This window comes from Gallinula chloropus (genome assembly GCF_964237585.1).
Source record: "Gallinula chloropus genome assembly, chromosome: Z".
NCBI classification, from domain to species: domain Eukaryota; kingdom Metazoa; phylum Chordata; class Aves; order Gruiformes; family Rallidae; genus Gallinula; species Gallinula chloropus.
This window is the reverse complement of record NC_140089.1, coordinates 57467701-57488652: the sequence shown is the minus strand read 5'-3', so window position 1 is coordinate 57488652 and position 20952 is coordinate 57467701. Positions and strand designations below refer to the sequence as shown.

Genomic DNA, 20952 nt, shown 5'->3' with positions numbered 1-20952 from the left:
ATGATTTCACTCCCTTCTTCCCCTGCATTGTGGCACAGGGAGGGGCTTGCTCTAACGTGGGTCACAGCATCTCCTCTATGTCTCCACCTGCTTCATCTAGCGTGGAGCCTCTCCAGGGGCTGCAGGTGGGGTCTCAGCCTTTTCCATGGGCTGCGGAGGGACACCCGCTCCACCATGGCTTTCTCCACAGGCTGCAGGGGCATCATTCTCTCCAGCAGCAGGGCGAGGCCTCCTCTCCCGCCCTCCCCGGCCTTGCTGCCTGCGCAGCTCCTTACATCTTCTCACTCCCCTCTTTGGTGGGAAAATGCACCTGCCTGCGTTTTTATTCTCCTAAATGTGATTCCCTGATGCGCTGTGACATTGGACGATTGGCTCGGCCTTGTTCAGCAGCAACTCTGGCCTTGAATTAGCCCATGTTTACTCTCTCGGGCCTGCAGAGAGCTTCTGGCTGCTTCTTGCAGCAGCCATTTTCTGCAGCCCCCCGCCCCCTTTTCCACCAGGACCCAGCCACGCAAAACTCTGACAGAAATCAAGGCTGATTTGAGCTGCTGAACTTCTGTGATGTTCTGCCTGTTCCTAGAGGAACCATGTCCAGAAGTGGGATGATTCTTCCAAGCCAGTCCCTTGAATACTTTACCCTTGAGAAAGATGGGAAGTTGACTTCACAAAAGCAAGATATTTTCCCTTTTGACGTATGTAAATAGACTCTATAACTCGAAAGTTATAATGTAGGTATGTTTATTGCGCGCAGATGCATGGGAGATTGCTCCACCACAGACGTGCACACCTAGAGTAACAAAACCGTCCCATGTTTATACAATAAAATAATGAATATTCAATTAAGTCTTATACATATTCATTACCTAAACCCGCCTACTCTCGCTTCTTATGCTAATTAGCTTATCAGTCCTTTGCGATTGCGCACTTTCTTCCAAAAATTGTGGGCAAGGGTCTTTGGTGGTCCTTGGGAGGAAGGCCCCGAGTCCTCCTCATGATGTACTTTTCAACTCTGGCCTGGAATGTGCTGATCTTGCAAGCTTGCAGTGTTCTTATCAGTCTGAACTAATTTATGTCCTTATTAACTATCCGCTTTCCTCCAGTAACAAGGTCTACGAACACAATTCGTGATTCTATACCCTCAGATCACTTTAATAAATTAATAATAATAATAACAATGATCGCCTTGGATTAATGACTAAGGAGCGAGTAACAACGTACAAACGCAGCACAAAGGGGCAAAGCATATGGCAGTTTCTCCTTTGTAACTCTGACCGCCAACGATTCATTTCAAACACTGGTTACAGGCAGATGTGTGGGAAATTGTTATTTATTTTAGTTCTACTTATTTATTGCTTTAACTATTATTCCAATTTAGTTAGAGTTTGATCAAGGATGAGATTTGGCATAATGGAAGGAGAGAAAGGCAGGAGAAAACCCACAAGAGTGAGCCAAGTGCTTCGGGCTTGTTCCTCAGGGCTCAGTTCTAGGGCTAGTTCCAGTCAATCCTTTTATCAGTGATCCGGGGGCAGGGGTTGGATGCACTGTTAGCAAGTTTACTGATGCTACTAAACCGGCAGCCGCTGTTAAGTCTCTTGAGCAAGAACAGGCCTTGCAGTGGGCAGTAGATACACTGGAGCCTGGGGCAGTTATCAAGGGCATGAAATTTAACAAGACAAACTGTTGGCTTCTGCACCTTGGGTGGCTGGGTGCCAGGCACAAGTATAAATTCATAGAATCACAGAATATCCTGAGTGGGAAGAGATGCACAAGGATCATCAAGTGCAACTCCTGGCTCCACACAGGGCCGGCCAAGCCAGAGCATGTGACTGAGCGCTCAAAGCTGTGTCAAGGCAGGTTCAGACTTGAGCTCAGGATCAATTTCTGTATCAGGAGGGTGATCAAACACTGCAACAGCCTTCCTCAAGGGATGGCCCATGCCCCGTGCCCATCCGTTTCAGAGGCATTTGGACAATGCCCTTAACAACAGGCTTGAACTTTTGGTCAGCCCTGGAGTGGTCGGGCAGTCGGACTAGAAGATTGTTGGAGTTCCTTCCACCAGGGACAGTTCTGTTCTGTTGTGTTTTATTGTCCGTCAAGGTTTGTGAAAGCCAGAAGACCACCAAAAAGTAGTCATCTGACATGGCAGCTTCTGGAAGCTGCCTGAGTGCCATGTTTACTGGTCACCAACGGACAAGCGTGACGTCACCCAGCCCTGTAACCCAGCACACAGGGGTGCCCAACGGCCTCAAGCGCAGACTCCAGCTGAGCAGCCAGCGAGGCTGGAGTGCTGAGCGAGGCTTGGTGCTGCTGCCTTATCCAGGACGGTTTTCCAGTGCGGTATCCCAGAGATACTGAAGGGTGTGTCCAGGGCACACGCGGCGCATCTTCGAGTGCAGCTTCCAGCTGCTGCAGCGCCATTTGGAGGAAGCAGTTCACCACCCGCAGCTCCTCCCAGCCCACCGCAGCCAGAACAGCATGGCCACGGAGGTGGAACACCGCTGTCCAGTCTGCCTGGACAGCATTGACAACGCCGCCTTCGTGATGCCATGCCTCCACCAGTTCTGCTACGCCTGCATCCTGCGGTGGGCTAACAGCAAACCTGAGTGCCCCCTCTGCAAGAGGGGAGTACAATCCATCTTGCACTCGGTGCGGGCAGACCATGAATTTGAAGAGGTCCACATCAGACCACCACAAGAGGACTCAACATGGCCTGCCATACCTGCAGCTGGAGGAGCGCCCGCACACCCGGGGACCGACAGCCCCCCTCGCCCGCTAGCTGCCCAGCCGCCGGCGGTGGAGACGGTGCCCAGGGCTACAGTGGGTGGCCTGCAGCCAGACACCTGGGCATCTCTCTTTGACGAGCACCCAGCCCTCCTCCAACGCTTTCTGCCGTGGCTACAACAACACCTGAGGGCCACATTTCAACGGCAGCCTTCCACAGCAGATGTGTTGGAGGACCTCATCCGGGCCGTCCTGGGCTTATACGGGCTGGATGAAGACGTGCTGGTCCGGCTGCTGCAGCCCAGCCTGCAGGAGCGCGCAGTGTCGTTCGTGCGCCGGCTCATCAGTGTCGCCGTGCGGCGCTGCCGCAGGGAGGCCCGACGTCTCCTGGGCCTGGAGGATGGCCCTGCAGCCGAGGCGCGGGAGGGCAGGCCCACCTCTGCCCCCCATCCTGCTGCCTCCAGAGCCGGCTCTCCTGCCCCTGGACCAGCCCCCTCCAGCAGCCCAGCAGGGGCTCGGGAAGAGGAGCGCCCCAGCACCTCGGCCGCTGCTCTTGCTGGGCATCCCACCAGCCCACACCACGCCCCCTCTCCCATCCACGGGGAGCGTGAAGAGCCGGCGGCGGGTCTGGGGCAGGCTGTGGCAGGTCCCTCCAGTGCCAGCCAGGGCAGGGACCGTGCCCCTGGGAGACCAAGACGAGCAGCAAAGAGGAGGGCCAGCGGCTCCCAGGACTCTTCCCAGCCCCCCAAGAGGCCACCCTCCCAGGAAAACTAGACCTGGGCCCAGGAGCTGCCAACACCAGAGCCGGTCCAGCAGCTGGGGCACACCCCCATCACTCGCCACCCCAGCGCTGTCCACCACCTTCACTGGACCCAGGAAGTGCACTGGCAGCAGCAGAGGTGAGTTGTGGGGGAAACCCTGGGCAGCTGGGAGGGTTGCCTGGTGCTTTGTAAAGGCTGTAAAACTGAAGTAACTGTTTTCTCTCCGGCTGGCAGAGGATGAAGGCACGAGGGTTACGGGTAGCTGGGCAGCTGCCGACTTGCGCAGCCTGAGGCGGCACGCAGCGGGCCGGGAGGGGGGTGGGGGGCAGGTTGCGGGACCGGCACCCCCACGTGACGCGAGGTCCGCTGCGAGCGTGGCGGGGGAGCTGTGCTGCTCCTGCGGCCGAGCCCGAAGGAGCCTTTTCCTGGGAGGCGGGGCCACCCGGAGGTGCTCGGGGCCGCGGCCTTCTGGCTGGGCCAGAATGTCTGGGCGGTGCGCAGCGGGAGGAGGCGGTGGGCTCTGGAGGATGGGCTCGGTGAGGCCCCGTGTCGCGGCGGGAGGAGGGCACGCCTTGGCACCCGTCGTCCGCGGCGGCGGCGGGGAGGGAGCGTCTGGAAGGCTTTGGGCGGGTGAGGCTGGGCGGTGGGCGGCATCCCGGAGCGAGCGGTGGGTGTCCCCCGGTCCCGGGTGCCGTCTGGGGCCGTTGGGGCCCTGTAGGCAGGTCCGGATGTTAAGACGCGGTCCTGGGGGCAGCGCGGGAGGTTGTGCCAGGTGGGGCGGAGGGTCGCTGAGGTCTTTGCCGGGCTGTGTGTGTGAGGAATGTCGGCGGGGTCCGCCCCGGGACGAGCTCCGGCAGCCGTCCCGTCGGGGCGACTTTCCCCCCTTGGGCAGCACACCTGCGACTGCACGGTGTCTGCCCCTCACCAGACTGATTCTGGTGTAGGCAGTCTGTCTTGTTGCCCTTACTCTGAACCGTCTTGTCCTTCTAAAGAAAGGCTGCACTGGCCCCAGTGCTCCTTGCTGGCAGGCTCTGGGGCTTCTTGCAGCGTTACGGTTGTGGGTTGTGAGGCAGATGAAGCTACAGAGCAAGACCCCTTGCGGCCTCAGTGATGACTGGCAGTGGTATTGGAAACCACCAGCACTTCACGGAACTTCCAGCTCCTGATAGCTTGCTAGGTCCTGTATAGTGATCTGCTCCTGCGAGTCACCCTCCTGGTGACCAGGCTTTCTCCCGGCACTGGGTAGTGTTCAGATGCCTGCTCTCAGGGCCCTGTGCTCCAGCGTTGCAGCTCAGGCTGGAAGTGCTAGATCCCTTGTGGTTTTAGCTGGAATTAGCATGATTGGCAGTAGAAATCCTTACCCTTGAGGATCTCTTAGCATAGGATAGAAGTGATGCTTCAGGAAGTCTGTTTCTGGAGGATACCTTGTTGCAGTGCTTTGCCCTTTCTAGTTCGTTTATAGTGCCGTGAAAAACAAACGTTTCTTTTGGGCAAAATCGTCTGCAGGTGCTGGAGCTGTTGCATCATGACATTTACCCTACGTCAGTTGGTACAAACTGGTTGAATGCATGTGGTTCTGTGTAGCTGTGTCTTTGGGTTTACGTAGTCCCATGTAGATAACACTGTATACTAGACCAACAGTTCTCTGTGGTCATCAGTGGCTTGTGGAGCTATGTAAGCTCTCTATGATTTCAAAATAACAACAGTAAGGGTGTGCAACGAATCCCAAAGGTTGACAATGGCACTAAGAATGTGGGAAACAAAATAATTCTCAGGCACTAGGAAACTCTTAGAAAAACTGCCTGGGTTTTGTGCTATCTGTGCACTACAGTAACTGTCTGCAGAAGTCGTAGGATGAGGCTAAACCATTCTGTCATGCCTGGTGTTTCAAGCTATTGGTACAGCATTAGGTCTGAGGCAAAGTGGTTTCTGCTTGGTAAACATTTCCTTTTTTTTTTCTTTTTTAATGTGGGAGTTGTGATTAACATTATGCTGTGACTATTCAGCAGGTGTTAGAACAAGTCGTTTGACCCAAGGTGATTACATTGGAGATCCCTCCGTGCCCTTGCTTTGGCTAGAGCGAGGCTTTGCGTGTCCCCTGGGATCTGGCTGTATTGACCAGGCCCCAGTCTGAAGGAAGTTTTGTCCCTGCCTGTCTGAAATGGAATAAAGTAGGGTGAGGGACTTTTCAGATGAAACTTTGATATAGGAACAGCTCAGCTCTGTTGTTTTGGGGTGTTTTCTGAAGTGTTGTCTTTTTATTTTGTGTCAGCTTCACTCTGTCTTTAACAACTGAAGGTTTTCCTTTTGTCTTCTCTCCTGTTGACTCCAAGTATGTGCCTAGGAATCTCTCTATCAGGTAATGCAACCTGGGATGCAATATCTTATTTAGAGAGGTTTTTGCGCTGGGAATGGCTCAAAGCAATCGATTTGTTTAGTTAAATAAATAAATAAATGACAGCTCACTCTTCTGGACAGTTGTTGACTTGTGCTTAGATATTAACAATGTATGTAATCAGTATTGCTCCACACAATTAGAATAGTCAGTATTACGCTTACAGGCAAGAATAGCATTTTAATGGCATTTGAATTTAGTATTCCAACTGTTTGTTTTGTTTGAGGCTCTGCTTAGAGACCAGTTTTTCCTCCTGGGGTTATGAAGTATATTGGGGGGACAGGACTTTATTAGCAGGAGCATCTACTGCACTACAAGCAGCAGTTATTTAAGGGTGACTGAAAAGAGTTCCTTTTTCTAAACTCTGACATACCACCACGTTCTAGATAATGTGTTTTTCCATGTGGAATTTGGTCATCTGCATTTGTAGGTTATAGTTGGCTGTGAATTTCTATATTTTGGAGTCACAACCTGAAAAATGCTTTTGAAGTATGGTCATGTTGTCCAGATTATTGCAAAATATTAGCGGAAACGTAACGACTTGATAATAAATTTAAGCGTGATGTGTTGGGAATGTGGTGTGTGTCCCGTCCCGTCCGTGTCCCCCGCTCCCCTCCCTTCCCCCTCACCCCTTGTGGTTTTCTGTATTTCTTTTTTCCATATCCCTTCTTTTTTACTTCCATGTAAGCCTAAACCGAGATTGCCTTCTAGCTAAATGTGGCAGGGGGATGAAATTTGTGAGATGAGCTGATGCTCACAAATCGCTAGATGGCAGTGCCGCAGTTGCTGTCACCGAAAGTGCCTGTTTGCACTGGGCTGTCTGAGTTTCCTTTGTGTTTTCAGTGCAGTAATACAAAGCGTTCTACTTGGCAGGAGGACATAGAAGTCACTTCCTTATGAAATTAGGCTGGATTTCAGCAGGAGTTGCTGCAAATGTTGTGTTTGTGGCTTGGACAGTGGAGAATTATCTATTACTGTTTTTTTTAAGTCACTGAAAAGAGCAGCCACTTCCCTACCCATCTGGCATTGAGGATTTGCAGGCTGATCTTACTGGGGAGCTTTTTCCCTGGATCTCCCGTAGGGGAGGGTAGAAACGTTCACTGGAAACTTTGCTGAGGCCTGAACATTGTTTAAAAGTCCGTGGGTTGGTTGGGTTCTTTGCCTTCCATGTTCTTTCAGCCCAGTGCTTTCTGGTTTCTTCCGTGTAAGTGGTTTCAGATAGGCCGTTCAGATGAAAGTATTTAACCACATGTCCTGTAGGATCAATTTTAATTGTCAGCAGTTCTAGATTCTTTCAAGATGATGAGCTATTTGCTTCCAATTACACCTATCATAGTTTTGCTTTTCTCTTGTGAATTTTCTCTTTCCATCTCTCATCTTTTTCCTTCACCTTATTATTTTTATGCTTTTTCATGCAGCATTTGCAAACTACACCTGGCTTTTGTTGAGAATTCGGTGTATAGCAAAGTGTTACCTGGGCAAACTTCTTGTTCATCCCTGCCAAGTCAGGAGTTCACAAGGAGATTGTTGATTGTGTGAGGAGTTGGGTAAGCTAAAGGGAGAAGGATGATAGGGAGCATTTAGGCTTCAGGCTTCTCTAATTTTTGCAGGTTTGGGCTTGCTATTGCTGTTCAATGCTTGCTTCACTTTTCAGTTTGGTAATAACAGTAATTTTCCCTCTTGTCCTGGTTTTGGTCAGGATGGAGTTAAATTCATTTGTAGCAGCAGATGGAATGCTGATGTTGTTAATTGCTGTCAGACAGTCAAGGACTTTCTCAGCTCTTCATGAGAAAGGAGGGGCGAGGCCAGGACAGGTGACCTAACTGACCAAAGAGAGTATTCCACGCCAGTTACGTCCTGCCCAGGATATCGGGGGGCTGACGGGAGGAAGGCCGAGGGCGGCTCCGGGACGCGCGGTTCTTGGGGGACGGTCGGGTTCTGGGACGGCTCTGGGTGGCACGGGCTGAGTTGTGGGTTTGGTGAGAAACTGCACTGTGTATCAACAGCTTCATATATTTTTGCTCTAAAGTCCTGTCAGCATTGTTAGACGGTATCTTTCTGTTATCTTAGTAAACTCTCCTTATCCCAACCCACGGGCCTCTTATTTCTTGGTTTTGGGGTTATTTGCCCCTTCCTTTTCCCTTCCCTTACCTCTTACCCTCCCCTCCCCCCCTTCCCTTTTCCCTGCTCTTTTCCTTTAAGGAGCAGGCAGCTGCGTGGATCTCGGCTCTCAGCCGGGGTGAAACTACGACAGAGGTGAAATCAAGCAGCAGCTGAAAGGAGCCTTGATGAAAGAAAGTGTTTCTGGGAGGGTTTGGTCAGTGATTACAGATGTTGCACAGTGGGAAATTCTCTCTTTGTTTGCAGTGTATAATTGGAAGAAGAATGACTTTAGAAATACTTCTGCGAGGAGGAACGTGAACTCCCGTAGGTGAGTGAAAAGACAAAATCTTACTGCAAATTCTTCTGCTTAGTGAACTTTAGGGGAGGGCTGTGTAGCTCCTTTCTGAGGGATGCTGAGATGTGCTCATTCGTCAAGGTCAGTCTGTTCCCCACCAGGCAGTTACTGGCCCTTTCATCCCGTCTGCAGAGAAACTTTCAAGGTACTCAGAACCCACAGTCCCTGGGTCATCAGAGGTTTTAGGAGGTGTGCTGCACAGGAACCATACTTGCTTTCCGAGTCTGGGCTCAAATGCTTAATCTTGAGTTACTTTATTTCCTCTTACAACACATACTGGTTGTAAGAGGAAATACACTTTCTCCTTTGTGATTTCAATGCTTTCATTTGCTTTTGATGCTCCTTAGCCTGTCCAGACTAACACTGGCATCCTACTTTTTGTATTTTTCAGTTTGGTCATAACAGTAATTTTCCCTCTACATTAAACATAGCTGTATACACATTTTAAACAGCAGTGAGGGTTTTTTCTTTTTTTTTAGAGGAACCCCCCCTGTATTTTTGTAAGTGGAGTTCTTTATAAATACCTGTGAGTACTTTTACTCAACACATTACCTAAGGCTTTTCCTCTGATACTTGTTAAATGTAGTAAGCTGTCAGTCCTCAGTAGCTACTGAGGTAATGGATATGATGGAAAATATTTTCCTGCCAATTTTTCAGACATAAATTCCTTTCTGTAGGGTTTTTATGTTATTAAAATGTCCTTATGGAATTGCTACCTCAGGGAGTGGTACAAACAATCTCGGTCTGGTTTACCAGACTTGGGAGGAAGCAGGGGGTTTTAGGTGACTTCCTCTGCACTGAAGAACAAAAATCTCCAGGTGTTAATCTTAGTCTTTCATCCTCTCCTTTTCATCTCCTGAGGCCTTTCTCTTAATTTAGGGGGTTTTAAATAAGCACATCGCTTTACTTTTCCACAAGTAGTGCACTGTACAGGTGTAGTCAAAGATGCTGGAAGATACTTTCAATGTAATGTGGCCTTCAAAAGAAAAGCCAAAGTTTTCAATTACTGTCACTTCTGATACTCACCAGAGCAGTACGAGACCTGGATTTTACAGGAATTGTGTGCAGTGGAGAACTTGTTCAGTGTAAATGAATGTCATTGTACTTCTAGGTAGGTTGGAAGTAAATTTCCCTGGTTTCTTGTGGCGTGTCTGGAGGTTTCTTTAGCTTCTCCTTTAAGCAGACAGGGTCATAGAGTTCAGGTCACGGAGTCTGGAGCCCTAGGCCCTTGCAAGCTCTGCCACTATGCCTGGTGTTGGAGAAAGTGCTTGCAGTCAGTTTGATGGTGGGTCGAGAGCATCTGGGGCAGTGCTTAAGCTGGAGAGGGCTCCAACTTCAGGGGTAGTTGTGGTTCTTTACGGGCAGAAGGGGGAGACTTCGTTCTCTGTCTCGCTTCTTGCCACCTTTTGCATCCTGTCATGCATCAGCTCTGAAAAGAACAGGTCCTTCTTGGAGTTACTACAGCTCAGTATTGCAGCAAACACTATCCCTATTTCTCAAGATAAGCTTTTTCTTTATTTTCCTTTCTTTTTGTCTTACAGCTTTCTGTAGCTGAAGGAAAATGGTGGAAGAGAGTGGAATAGAGACAACTCCACCCGGTACACCCCCACCAAACACAGCAGGGGAGACTACAGCTGCTACCACTGCTGCTACAGGTAGGTCATTAGGTACAGAAACTTCCTCAGAAACTCAGTGATATTTATTCATGTCTTTTTAAAGCACAGCAGTTCATCCAGAGGTGTTGGGATCAACCTAGAGAGCTCTTCTCCAGGCTGATGGGAAGAATTTGTTTCTTTCTCATGGCAGTATGGCATACATCTGACAGAGAGTAGTGTAAATGTTTTTATTATTCTTGAAACTTTTTGATGAAGTCATGTGGATGCACTTAGGGTTTTTAAGGACGTGGGGACAGGGAATACTGGCCAGTACAGTGCACAGTGAGATGAGCAGCACAGAAGGGAGTTCAAACAAGTCTACAGTCTTGTGGGGGATAGTGAGAAACGTGGACGATCACTTGGATTTTACTGTTGTGGGTGGTAATCAGAGCACTGAATCTGATTTTTCCAGAGTCTGAACCCCATGTGCTTGACTACCGAATGCTCAGTTTTCTGACACATCTGGTAACATTACCTTGAGTCACACTAGTGCCGTGGACTCCCGAGTGGAGCGCTCTTAGCCCCAGGAGGATGTGCTGGGCGATCCATTGGGTGCAGGAAGAAAATACCAGAGCATTCCTTTATAATAGTTTTATCTAAAAAAAGAAGAAAAATCAAGCTTTACTCATATTGAAGATACTTCTTGGCATATATTTCAGAAACCACCAGAGACGTGGTAAAAATGTCTGTAATATTAAATGCAAACAATATGTTGACAAATGGATTTGTCAGGAAATTCTGTTGGAAGGAGACATAGAAAACATTGCTGATGATTATAAGAAACAAGCATGAGAACAGATCACAGTATGGAAGGTTTGCTGTACAGATGTTCCTAACGTGTTTCTGCTTATGGTTTTTGCTAAATTCTGTTTCAGTAATGAAATACAGAAAGAACAACTTTATTGTCAAATGCTGAAGGAGGGCTGTGCTGGAGAAGCTGCATCCTCAACAGTGAATGATTTCTTTAATAAAAGCCATGTTTTTATTAAGACTGCCTCAGAGTAACCATTGATGGAGTGATTGCTTTGACTAGGCTAAAAATGGATTCTCGAATAAGGTTACCGATCTATTTCCACCCATGACATTTATTGACCGCCTCATTCATAGGCAAGTTACTGCAGCAGTGAAAGTGGAGCTGGTGCACAAAGGGCTACAGGATGCCAGCAGTGTGGTTAATTTTATAGAAGTTCTCTTTAAATAGTAGGGGTTGTTTTTAGCTGCACCTTGTAATGGTAGAGGAAGTGACCGTGAAACTTTTGTGCATCGCACAGAGGTTTGCTGGTTGTCTTGTGGCAAGGGATTTAAATATGGCTTCAGCTTTCTTCTTGTACCAAAACAGACTTGCAGACTCGCTGACATTTTCTGTGATGACAAGTGGCCATCAGCAGTGTGCTACCCAGTAGTTATTTAAAAAAACCCCAAAACACACTTACAGTTTGTCCCTTCAAGATAAAGGTGGTGTTTTAAGGAGGAGTGATCTACTTCTTTGTAAGAAAGTCATGCGTTTGAGAAGGTGTTTTGAAAAGTGGTATTTGAAAGTGTTTACGTTGTCAATGCATTCCTGTTGCCAAAATCATTGCAAGTGTCACACAAAAAAACCTTTCCACTCTGTACATGTAAATTGGCAAAGAGAATTTCCTGAGCTATGTAGAAATCTTCCAGATGAATTAGTTTGGGTGGATTTTGAGCCCATTTGTTAGGAATACCAAAGTGCAACACCTTCTGATGATTTTTCCAGAAGAATTGAATGACATCAAGGAAGATGAACATTTGCTACCTGAATTTCAAGATAAGCCTTCATATACTTGATGGCTGGGAGACGAAAACAAATAGCATGGTTTTGTAAGCACATCCAGCAACACCTTTTCATTTGGGTCTGTGTGTCTTTGTAAGGCATCTTTTCCAGGTGTGACAACCATTAAAGCCATGATTGGAATATAGAACCAGACCTCCAAATTGCTGATGATAACCCAAGATTGTAAAAATGATGAGGCTTCTGTAGTGACATTGCTCACACTACAATATTATTAATGGTATTCTATAGTGTGCTAACCGTTAATAACATAACATATTGTTTTATGAATATACTATTAAAATACTAATTTTCAGTGGGAGCAGAAGAGTTTCTTGATCTTTATCTCATCCTTTTAATATTTCTGTTCTGTATGTTTTAAAATCTATGGAATATACTAGGACAGTGGCCCATGTAAGTATTTTGTAGCTATGTTGGGGGTGTGCATGTTCCATTTTTTATTGACTGGTGTGCGTGATAAAGTTTGGAAACGACCTCCTTACGGTAACTTGGCACGTCACTTGACTGTCATCAATGTTTAGGCTGAGTGCAGTTTCACATCTGAGCTGATCCAACAGCTTAGTGCTGTAAAAACCAGTGTTTTCTGTTTCTCTGGCTTAATTTTCTGTCTAAATTTGGTTTAGAGAACAAAATTGGCTTATCCAAGGATCAGCTGGGGGCCAGACTGAAACACAGAAAGCAGAGGGTTTAGGAGCCTGAGTAGCTGGGTGCCAAAGAAGAGAGGGCTGCCTGGTGCTCAGCCCATCTCATAGACCTGTACCTCTGCAGTAAGTCCCAGCCTCACAGGTCCCCTGAGTGCATTTCTTAATCTAAAGAGGGACACTTCCTGCATCTTTGTTATTCCTGTGGATGAAGCAGGAAGAAGCGTGCTAGCTGGAAATTTCTGAGGCCCACTTCATCTGCTACAAAATGGGTAGTCAAATGTTGACTCGTCTTTTTAGCTGTGACAGATAGGGTCAGAGAAGAAAAGAGATTCCAGGCTACTATCTCCAGAAATTGAGGGCAATTGGTGGTGGTTGCAAACTCAAGCAGAACTAAACTTTTTTCCTTTGAAAGGAGAAAAGCAGACTTGGTCAAAACTTACTTGTAAACTAGCTGAACAATTACATACCTGAATCTCTGAGATGAAGGCTCGGTGTTTCTAAAATTCCATTTGTCTTTTTTTCCCCTAGCTTTGTCCAGTCCCCTTGCTACACCAAGCCTGTCATCTTCTCCTGAATGCTCAGCACCTCTGGCAGCTGGAGCATCTCCACTTCCTCCTCCTATGATGACTTCATCTTCTTTTCCACTTGTGCCATCTGCAACAGTTTCTACTATGGCGCCACCTCTAACTCCAGCCCGACCTCCAGTTGCCCCTTCGTCTTTTAGTACCTCTGTGTCGCAGTTCTCTACAGCTCCTTCATTAAGCTCTACTGCTGGCTCTGGTCTTCCTGCACCTCCTGCTGGTCCCCCGATTTCAGGATTTTCCATGTCTTCAACGTATGATATCACCAGAGGCCACGCTGGTCGAGCACCACAGAGCCCACTGATGCCATCATTCTCTGCACCTCCCGTCACAGGTAACTTTTTGTATATAGACCTTTGTGCTTGTGAGACAGGATGAGGGGTCTCCTGGGTGGCTACTTCAGCAGTCTGCTAGAGTCCCACAAGTTCAGCTTCTTTATTATTCTTGTGACACTTAATTACTGAGTAGCTGCGCTCAGAGGAATGGAGAATGGCCTTTGAAGTACGATCACGGTGTAGGACAAGAGTCCTCTTCCACAGAGTTCTGCTAGCACTCAGGCTCACAGAAAAGTGTTTGAGAGCAGTATTTTAAAATGTGCCCAGGAAAGCCCAGCTGACCATTTATTTCTGTGTTGCTGCTGTTCAGCTCAGAGGCAATTTCAGCCATTGTATTTCCACGGAATGGTAAGGTATCTCAGGCTGTAATCTCCTAATGGGCAAGTTTTTGTTCTGAGAAGCTCGCTATCTGTAAGAAGTCGTCCGTCACATGAGAGTAGCTTCTCTTTTCTTGCTTCTGGCTACTAAATTGCATCAGGACAGTGAAAAATACTTGCCTGCCATGCAAGCGAGTGCTGTAGTTGCTGAACTGAGGTGATTTTCTACTAGCCTAATGGAAACTTAGCTCTTCAGCTGCAGTTGAGTCAGGCTTTAACCATTGTTTGTGACATGTCTTTTAAGCAGTCTGTTCAAAGACCTATGGAAATTTGAAGACAATAAAAAGCACCACTCTTAAGCTAACATGTCTTTGTTTAATTTTACACATCAGGTGCAGGTAGGCTCAGTTCTATGAGCAGATATTGTTGAACTCATTCACAGTAGTTGCCTCTGCTAAACTCTAACAAGCAGGATTGTTCTGGGGCCTTCAAGAAATGAAAGGAATCAGCCCAGTATTATTCTATTCTTCCTGTTCATTTTCCTGTAAAACAATTGCATGTTGCTACGGCATAAGAAATGAAACGCAGTACTTGTGTCTTGTTTTTCCCTCTTCCTAGGTGTCTTCGCAGATCCTATTACTCAGCAAGCAACTTTCTCTTCCCCTTTGGCTCCTGGAACTGGTTCTGCAATCACTTTTCCTGAGGAGCTTGAAGACCCCAGAGTAGCTACTGCCCAAGGTGGAACACCTGCTGGAGGGCTGTGGGGGTTTATAAAGCTCTGTGGTTTTGTATGTTACCTTTCAGGAGGAACTACCATTTTTTGTTGTCTCTAACAAGATACAACTTTCAAGTGCATGTTGCTCTAGGTCCTGTCTTTCCTCTGTGCTCAGTTGCAGGTGGCTGTTTTTAATAGGCGCGTTTGCTGAAACTGTGCTTCTTTCCTTTCCAGAAGAGGAATGACTACATAAATGCAGGCGTCTAGGTGCTCGTGACAGGGAGATCCTTCTACCTTAGAGGTTTTGTCACATGCCCTTAAATCATGGGAAATGTCAGAACCTCTTTGATTCTTTGTACATCCTGGTTTTTTTTATCATTTCCTAATGAACTGAATTGGTTTTTTAGGGGATGCAAGTCCTTCCTGTTCTAAACCAAACAAGTCTCCTCAGGGAGAGGCAAATAAGTGTTTCTTCCACTGAGGAGGGGTTTCTTAAGAGGTGTCTGTGGTATTTTGTAGGATTTTTCTATTCCGCTAGAGGGCACGGAGTGTATAATGCAGAACAGATAATCCTTGTGGTGCGATCTGATCGTAGAGAGGAAAAAAGCAGCAACAACTGACAGCATCTCATGAGCCTGTAACCTTTTTGGAGCTGTGACATGCTACATCTGAGTAGCGTCGTGAAGGCTGTGGCAGAAAGATGCAGGGACTGTGTGTGAGCTCTGAGCTGCCTTCAGGAGCAACACTACTATCTGTACTGTGCGATAGTAAATCGGAAGGAAGAATCAAGATTGACGTCCCAGTGGGACTGGAGACTTTTGGAGGGGCTTTCAAAGCCTTTTGAAGAAGAAAATCTGGAAGAATGAGTTGTGTGTGATGTGGCAGAGGGAGCCCCCCTTTACTCCAGTGATCTTGACAGTGCTACAGTCTTAAAGAGCAAGATTAATCGTCCATCAGTATGGTGAGAGCAGAGTTGTCGTGCTGCTTTTTTCTAGGGCACGTGTCTTATAATCATAAAAAGACAGCTTCTTTGGTCTTCAAGTAGAAATGTCTTCCAGTCACCATATTCCTCTTGCTTTTTTGCGATAGAAGGTAGTGTTCCAGAAGAGAAGGTTTTCCTTGTGACATGATTTTGTAGCCCGTTTGAAAGGGCAGTAGTGAATTAGTTGAAAAGCCAATCTCATCCACGTTATTGTTGCCTGTATACCAGTAGGATCCAGCAAGTGACCTATGTCTGTTTCTGGAGAATGTGTATGATTGACTTCAACCCAAATGTAGATTCTTTGATTGGAGTATTAAATGTTGTACGTGCTCTGTGTTTTCCATGACCTCTGAGAATTTCCTAGGTGGAAGAATGAGGAATCATTAGTTGTACTGAAGCTGTCAAGTGTTGGATGTGTGGAAGCACACGTCAGAGTCAGGTTTTTAAACATCAGACAGAATCTGTGAGGCTTAACTGTCAGTTGTTGCAGAAATGCAAGCTGGATTCTCTGTTGAAGTGCATACACGGCAGTGCTGCAGTTATCTCTGTTTCTGCTCTTGAAATCGATTGAACTACCTTTTTTGCTCTGCTGTTCTTCAGAAATCCAACACCATTCTTTTAGATGTCCCTCAAGGTAGATAATAGGCCAGCAAGACCCTGTCAGTGTTTGTGCTTACATTTAATGAACTTTTAGGTCTGTCAGCAGCTCCACCTGGGATTTGGCTGGAGAAGATAGAGCGTTTTTTCAGCGTTGTTTAGAATCTACTTATAAATTGAGGAATTTCAGCTCAATTTCAGCTGTAAAAATATTTGTTAGTAATGGGCCATTCAAAAATAGGTCCTCTTGTCTGTAAGGTCATAAAAAAGAGGCTCTTCAGTTGGAGTTGTCACAGTTTGAGTCTAGCTACCGAGTCTGATGATAGCTGTAATTAGTATTTGTTAAATGTTCAAGACTTCCCGTCCCAGAATAGGAGGAAATCAAGTGTGTTGCCCACCATCACTGGCAGGCCTGTTTCTGCATTGGTGCGTGAGAGGATGGCGGTGATGATATTTGGCCTTTGCTGTATCCGAAAAGTCATGCACTCCTAGTCACGTCTTGCAGCATTTGTGCTGGCGAGTGAGATGCACCAGGCATTACAAAGTGTAAATGTGGTAAGAAGACCACGAAGCAGCTTAATACTTGGGTTTTGTTTGGTTGGGTTTTAACTGTGCTATTGTGAGTTTCTTGGGGAAAAACGAGAAAATAATATGGAAGTCTGTTTGCTTATGTTTAGGGTGTAGCTGAGAATCCCATGGTGAAGTCTGTTCTTGATAAACCCAAACATTCAGTGGAGACCATGATTACACCGCTGGACCCTGGCATGGTTCCATATATCAGTAAGTATTTGTGACAAACCATTAAGTAATGCATAGAATGTTAGATTAATGTAACAGCACTTGAAGTTTATCTGGAGAGTGTGTTAATTCTGTCACAGTTACGTGGTGATTTCTCAGGTGCGTTGTCCAGTGAGACTCTCACTCTGCAGGCTGATTTTTTTATGTGCGTCTTAAGGTTCATTTACTTGTGTATTCTGCTGTAGTTTAGGTAGTAGCATAGTAATACCCTTCAGTTCAGGTTGTGAGAGATGAGCAAGTTACAGAGAACAAAACGGTGACAAGTCCTTGTCTGTAATCTGGAAGTCACATACTTTTTTCCCTCCCTGTTTCTCTGTTTGAGGGAGTGATATGGAATTGAGTTTAAAATATGCTGTATGTGTTCTGTTGGATCTGGTGATTAAATCCCGGTGTGTAAGGTATCGCATTGAGGGTCGACAAGCCGAAAGGTAAGCGTGCTCACAACGGTGTTTACATCGCTTTTGAGGCTTTCTTCTGACTTTCAGCTGTTCTGCTTTTCTAGCCCAACAGTATTTATACTATTTTAGGAAGCTCAGCAAACTTGAAGCAGTTCCTGAAACACTTGGGAAGAACATTGAAAAGGCTAAAACAGTCTAATAAAGTCTCAACTACAGGAAGGGAGGTTGTGGGGAGGTGGGCAATGGTCTCTTCAGCCAGGTGAGAGGAGATAGGAGAAGGGGAAATGGCACAAAGCTGCGCCAGCAGAGGTTTAGATTGGATATTAGAAAGAAATGTTTACTGAAAGGGTTGATGATCTACAAAGGTCTCTTCCAGTCGTATGATTCTGTGATTTTGTGAAGTATTGCTGAGCATTGAGCCTGGAATGAAAAGCATAGTATCTCAGTTAGAGCTTTAAAATGAATAGGAAGGAGCAGCATTGTGGTAGTCACAATTTTGTGTTTTACTAAAGTACAACCTGTGGGCTACGCTGCAGGTTTAAAAGTAAGTAGTAAAGTACCTCCAGCACAGAGAAGGGCAATGGAAACGTAGGATGAGAGAGTGGTTTGGTTTGGAAGTGACCTTACAAATTGTCCTCAGCAGAGGGGGCTGAAACTCTCTGCACTAGACCACACTGCTCAAAGCCACATCGAGCCTGACCTTAAGCACTTCCAGGGATGGGGCATTGACCCAGAAAAATCTGATTTTCCCTAAGGGGAATGTCAGTCTGTGGCATTGGGAGACTTCTCCTTTTCTTGTTTTTGGTGTAACTAGATCATTCTGAAGCTGCTTGTTGGAATAGCCTTTGGGGTTCTTGTGCAAACGCGGTCACAGCAGTGAAGAACATTTATGTCCGTTTTCTTCTAAAGCAGTTGATTGCCATCACATCTGGCATGCATTGTGATATGACTGTAGTTTGAAAGTGTATCAGGCATTTGTTCTTAGTCTGTCACTAGCACAGTACTTTGGGATGAAAACTAAACATGAGAAATTGAATAGGAAAAATGTAATCAGAAGTTAAGAGAGCCTTTGAGACTGGGTTGTCTCCCAACTAATTCTGTAGGTGAAAGACAGGTTGATCAACACTTGCCAAGGATCTTCCTGAACAGCTCCATTCTTAGATTTAGTATGTAGGAATGCATTGTGCAGCTTTTCAAACATGAGTTTTATCATAGCTTGTGTTACTGTTTGAGATTCCTGTTTGGGAAAGGCTATGGTGCTTTTTCATGACTTTTTTGGTTTTTCTACTGTTGAATAAAAAGAGTAATTTTTTTAAATCGCTGTTTTCTGTTTAACTTGAAAATTCTGCTCCACAGGGGTTTTTTGCACTCATCTCTGAGTGTTGTATGATGTGATTGAAAGAGAATGTTGTCTAACAGATCATGTTCCCATGTAGGGAGCCCAAGAAAGAATAGACAGCTTGCGCCGGACTGGAGTAATCCATGAAAAACAGCCTGCTGTATCGGTAGAAAACTTCATTGAGGAATTGCTTCCTGACAAGTGAGAACTTGAAATATATCCCTGAGGTGGGGAGAGGGTTGTTTCTCATTGACTCAAAGGGTCTTGCTTCCAGTGCTTTAAAGAATAAAATGTCATTTATATGTAGACACATATAAAATACATGAAACAACCGGAGCCGTAGAATTTTTTACAAGGGAACACAGGCACTTCAGTTTTTTATATATACATGAGTTGATACATGCAAATTTGATTTGAAAAATGCTGGGATGCCTTGATGTAAGTCATTGTTACATTTTTAACTACAGTTGTATTAGAGGTTGTAAAACGGTCATCATTCAAGGGCTAACATGTTGCTTTTCAACAGACTCTAACTTGGCTGTCATTGCAGGTGGTTTGACATTGGATGTCTGATTATCGAGGATCCAATTCATGGAATTCATCTGGAAGCTTTTACCCAAGCAACACCAGTGCCTTTGCAATATGTTCAGCAGGCGAGTTTTCTGTTTTCTTATTAATGTTGGATTAAGACTTAGGATTTAAGATTTAATTTATGATGTCAGCTCTTACTGGTAGTAGCTACACTTGAATTTCTTAGTTTATAAAATGAGGATCAAAAATATTTTTGAGTCATGCATTGTCTAAAAATTTTCAGGCCTTTGTAGAAAAGCAGTTCTTCCTTGGGAGTCTTCATTCTGCAGTACATGGCACTTGAGCCGCTGATTTTAATTCTTGTTAAAGAAGAAGAAATATTCCAAGAAGAAGTTAACCAAGGAAAAAATAACCTCAAAGTACTCCCTCAGAAAAGGAAGTACAGCTTTAATTATTGAATTGTTGTCATCAATCTGATTCCATGACTCACAAATGTTTAGATAGATAAGAATCCTCACTCTTCCTTAGGTGCAGAAGGAGGTCTTGTAGCTCAAGTAATGCACTAAGCAAGTGCACCTAGGAGGTGCAGTAAGCACTCTTACCCGTCCAAAGGCTCATTTTCCTTTCTTTAGCTTACTTCCCAGATGTGTTTGAGTGTCATCTAATGCCAACAAAATGGCATCACCAGTGAGGTGTCTGTGTGAGCACGTTAGCAATTGAGCAAAGTATCTGGCACGTCATTTAGGAACAAGTGTCTATTTTGAGATCTTGCCACTCAGTCTTTAATAAAGCTCATAGAGCCTTCATATTTATGTTGTTAACCACCAGCAAACAGACAGCATGCAGTACAACTGCAAGCCTTTTAACTTGCATTAGATCAAATTCTACTCTCCTGTAGAAAGAGAACTGTGCTTGTATATACTTCAACAGAAAAACACTGCTTGCTTTCATACTTTTCAGAGTTAAATTTTCCTGGTGTTGCTGGTACATTTTTCAGTTGAGTTGTGCATGGTGTGGCAGTGAGTCATTGGGCAGCAGTTGTTACCCTTATTCCCATTATGCCTGTCTCTTCCAGAATCAGAGTGGGTTTTTCTTGAATGCAAGATATTTAGGCTTCTATAAAACCAGTCCAAAACCAAGTTCTTATGCAAAAACTACTCACAGAATCATACAATATCCTGAGTTGGAAGGGACCCATGAAGATCATCAACTCCAAGTCCTGGCTCCACACAGGGCCAGCCAGGTCAGAGCACGTCACTGAATGGTCAGAATTCGCTAGGAGTTTACTGCAGTCATGGGCCTCCAACTTGAGGCATCTGGAGTCCCAAAGCCCATCGACTCTGTTGAAGACAGAGGCAGTGAAGGTGTTAAACTCCTTTTCTTTCTCTGTGTCCCTGTTAGTAATGTGACCGTTCTCATCTAGCAACAGACCAACGTTCTCTCTGGTCCTCCTCTTGTTGTTACTGTATTTGAAGACCCCAGACTGTCTACCACAGTATTGTCCAGCCTCGGCTCTCTCTAAGCTTTGGCCACACACATTTTCTCCCTGCAAAGGTGAAGAGTGTCCCCGTAATCCCCGCACATTTCCTGATCTTGCTTCCACTTTCTTTTTCTGCTGAGCTCTAGAGGAACATCCCTGCTCAGCCTCCTGCCCCACCTGCTTGATTTCTAATGTTTTGGAGTTGCCTATTCCTGTGCTTTTAGGAGGTGGTACTTAAAAAGTGGCCAGCATTGATGGACTTTCAAAAGCAGTTTCCCAGGGGACCTTACCAGCTACTTTCCTGAGCAGTCCAAAATCTGCTCTCCCTGTATCTAGTGTTGAAGTTTTGGAGGCAGTTTCCCTTCTTTCAACAAAGATTTTGAATTCCACTACTCTGTGGCCAAGAAGTCCACCTACTTCTACTTCCCCCCA

At 45.9% G+C, this 20952-nt stretch overlaps 1 protein-coding gene across 1 annotated transcript; it reads left to right on the top strand.

Annotated features, from left to right (window-relative positions):
• Positions 1–9896: 9896 nt before the first annotated feature.
• Positions 9897–18714, top strand: LOC311203724 (protein PRRC1-like; the record flags this gene model as incomplete). Its single annotated transcript, XM_084278482.1, has 6 exons — positions 9897–9990; positions 12976–13362; positions 14299–14456; positions 16652–16754; positions 17707–17714; positions 18607–18714. The coding sequence occupies 6 exons, from the start codon at positions 9897–9899 to the stop codon at positions 18712–18714; spliced, it is 858 nt and encodes a 285-aa protein (XP_084134608.1).
• Between the last annotated feature and the right edge of the window lie 2238 nt (positions 18715–20952).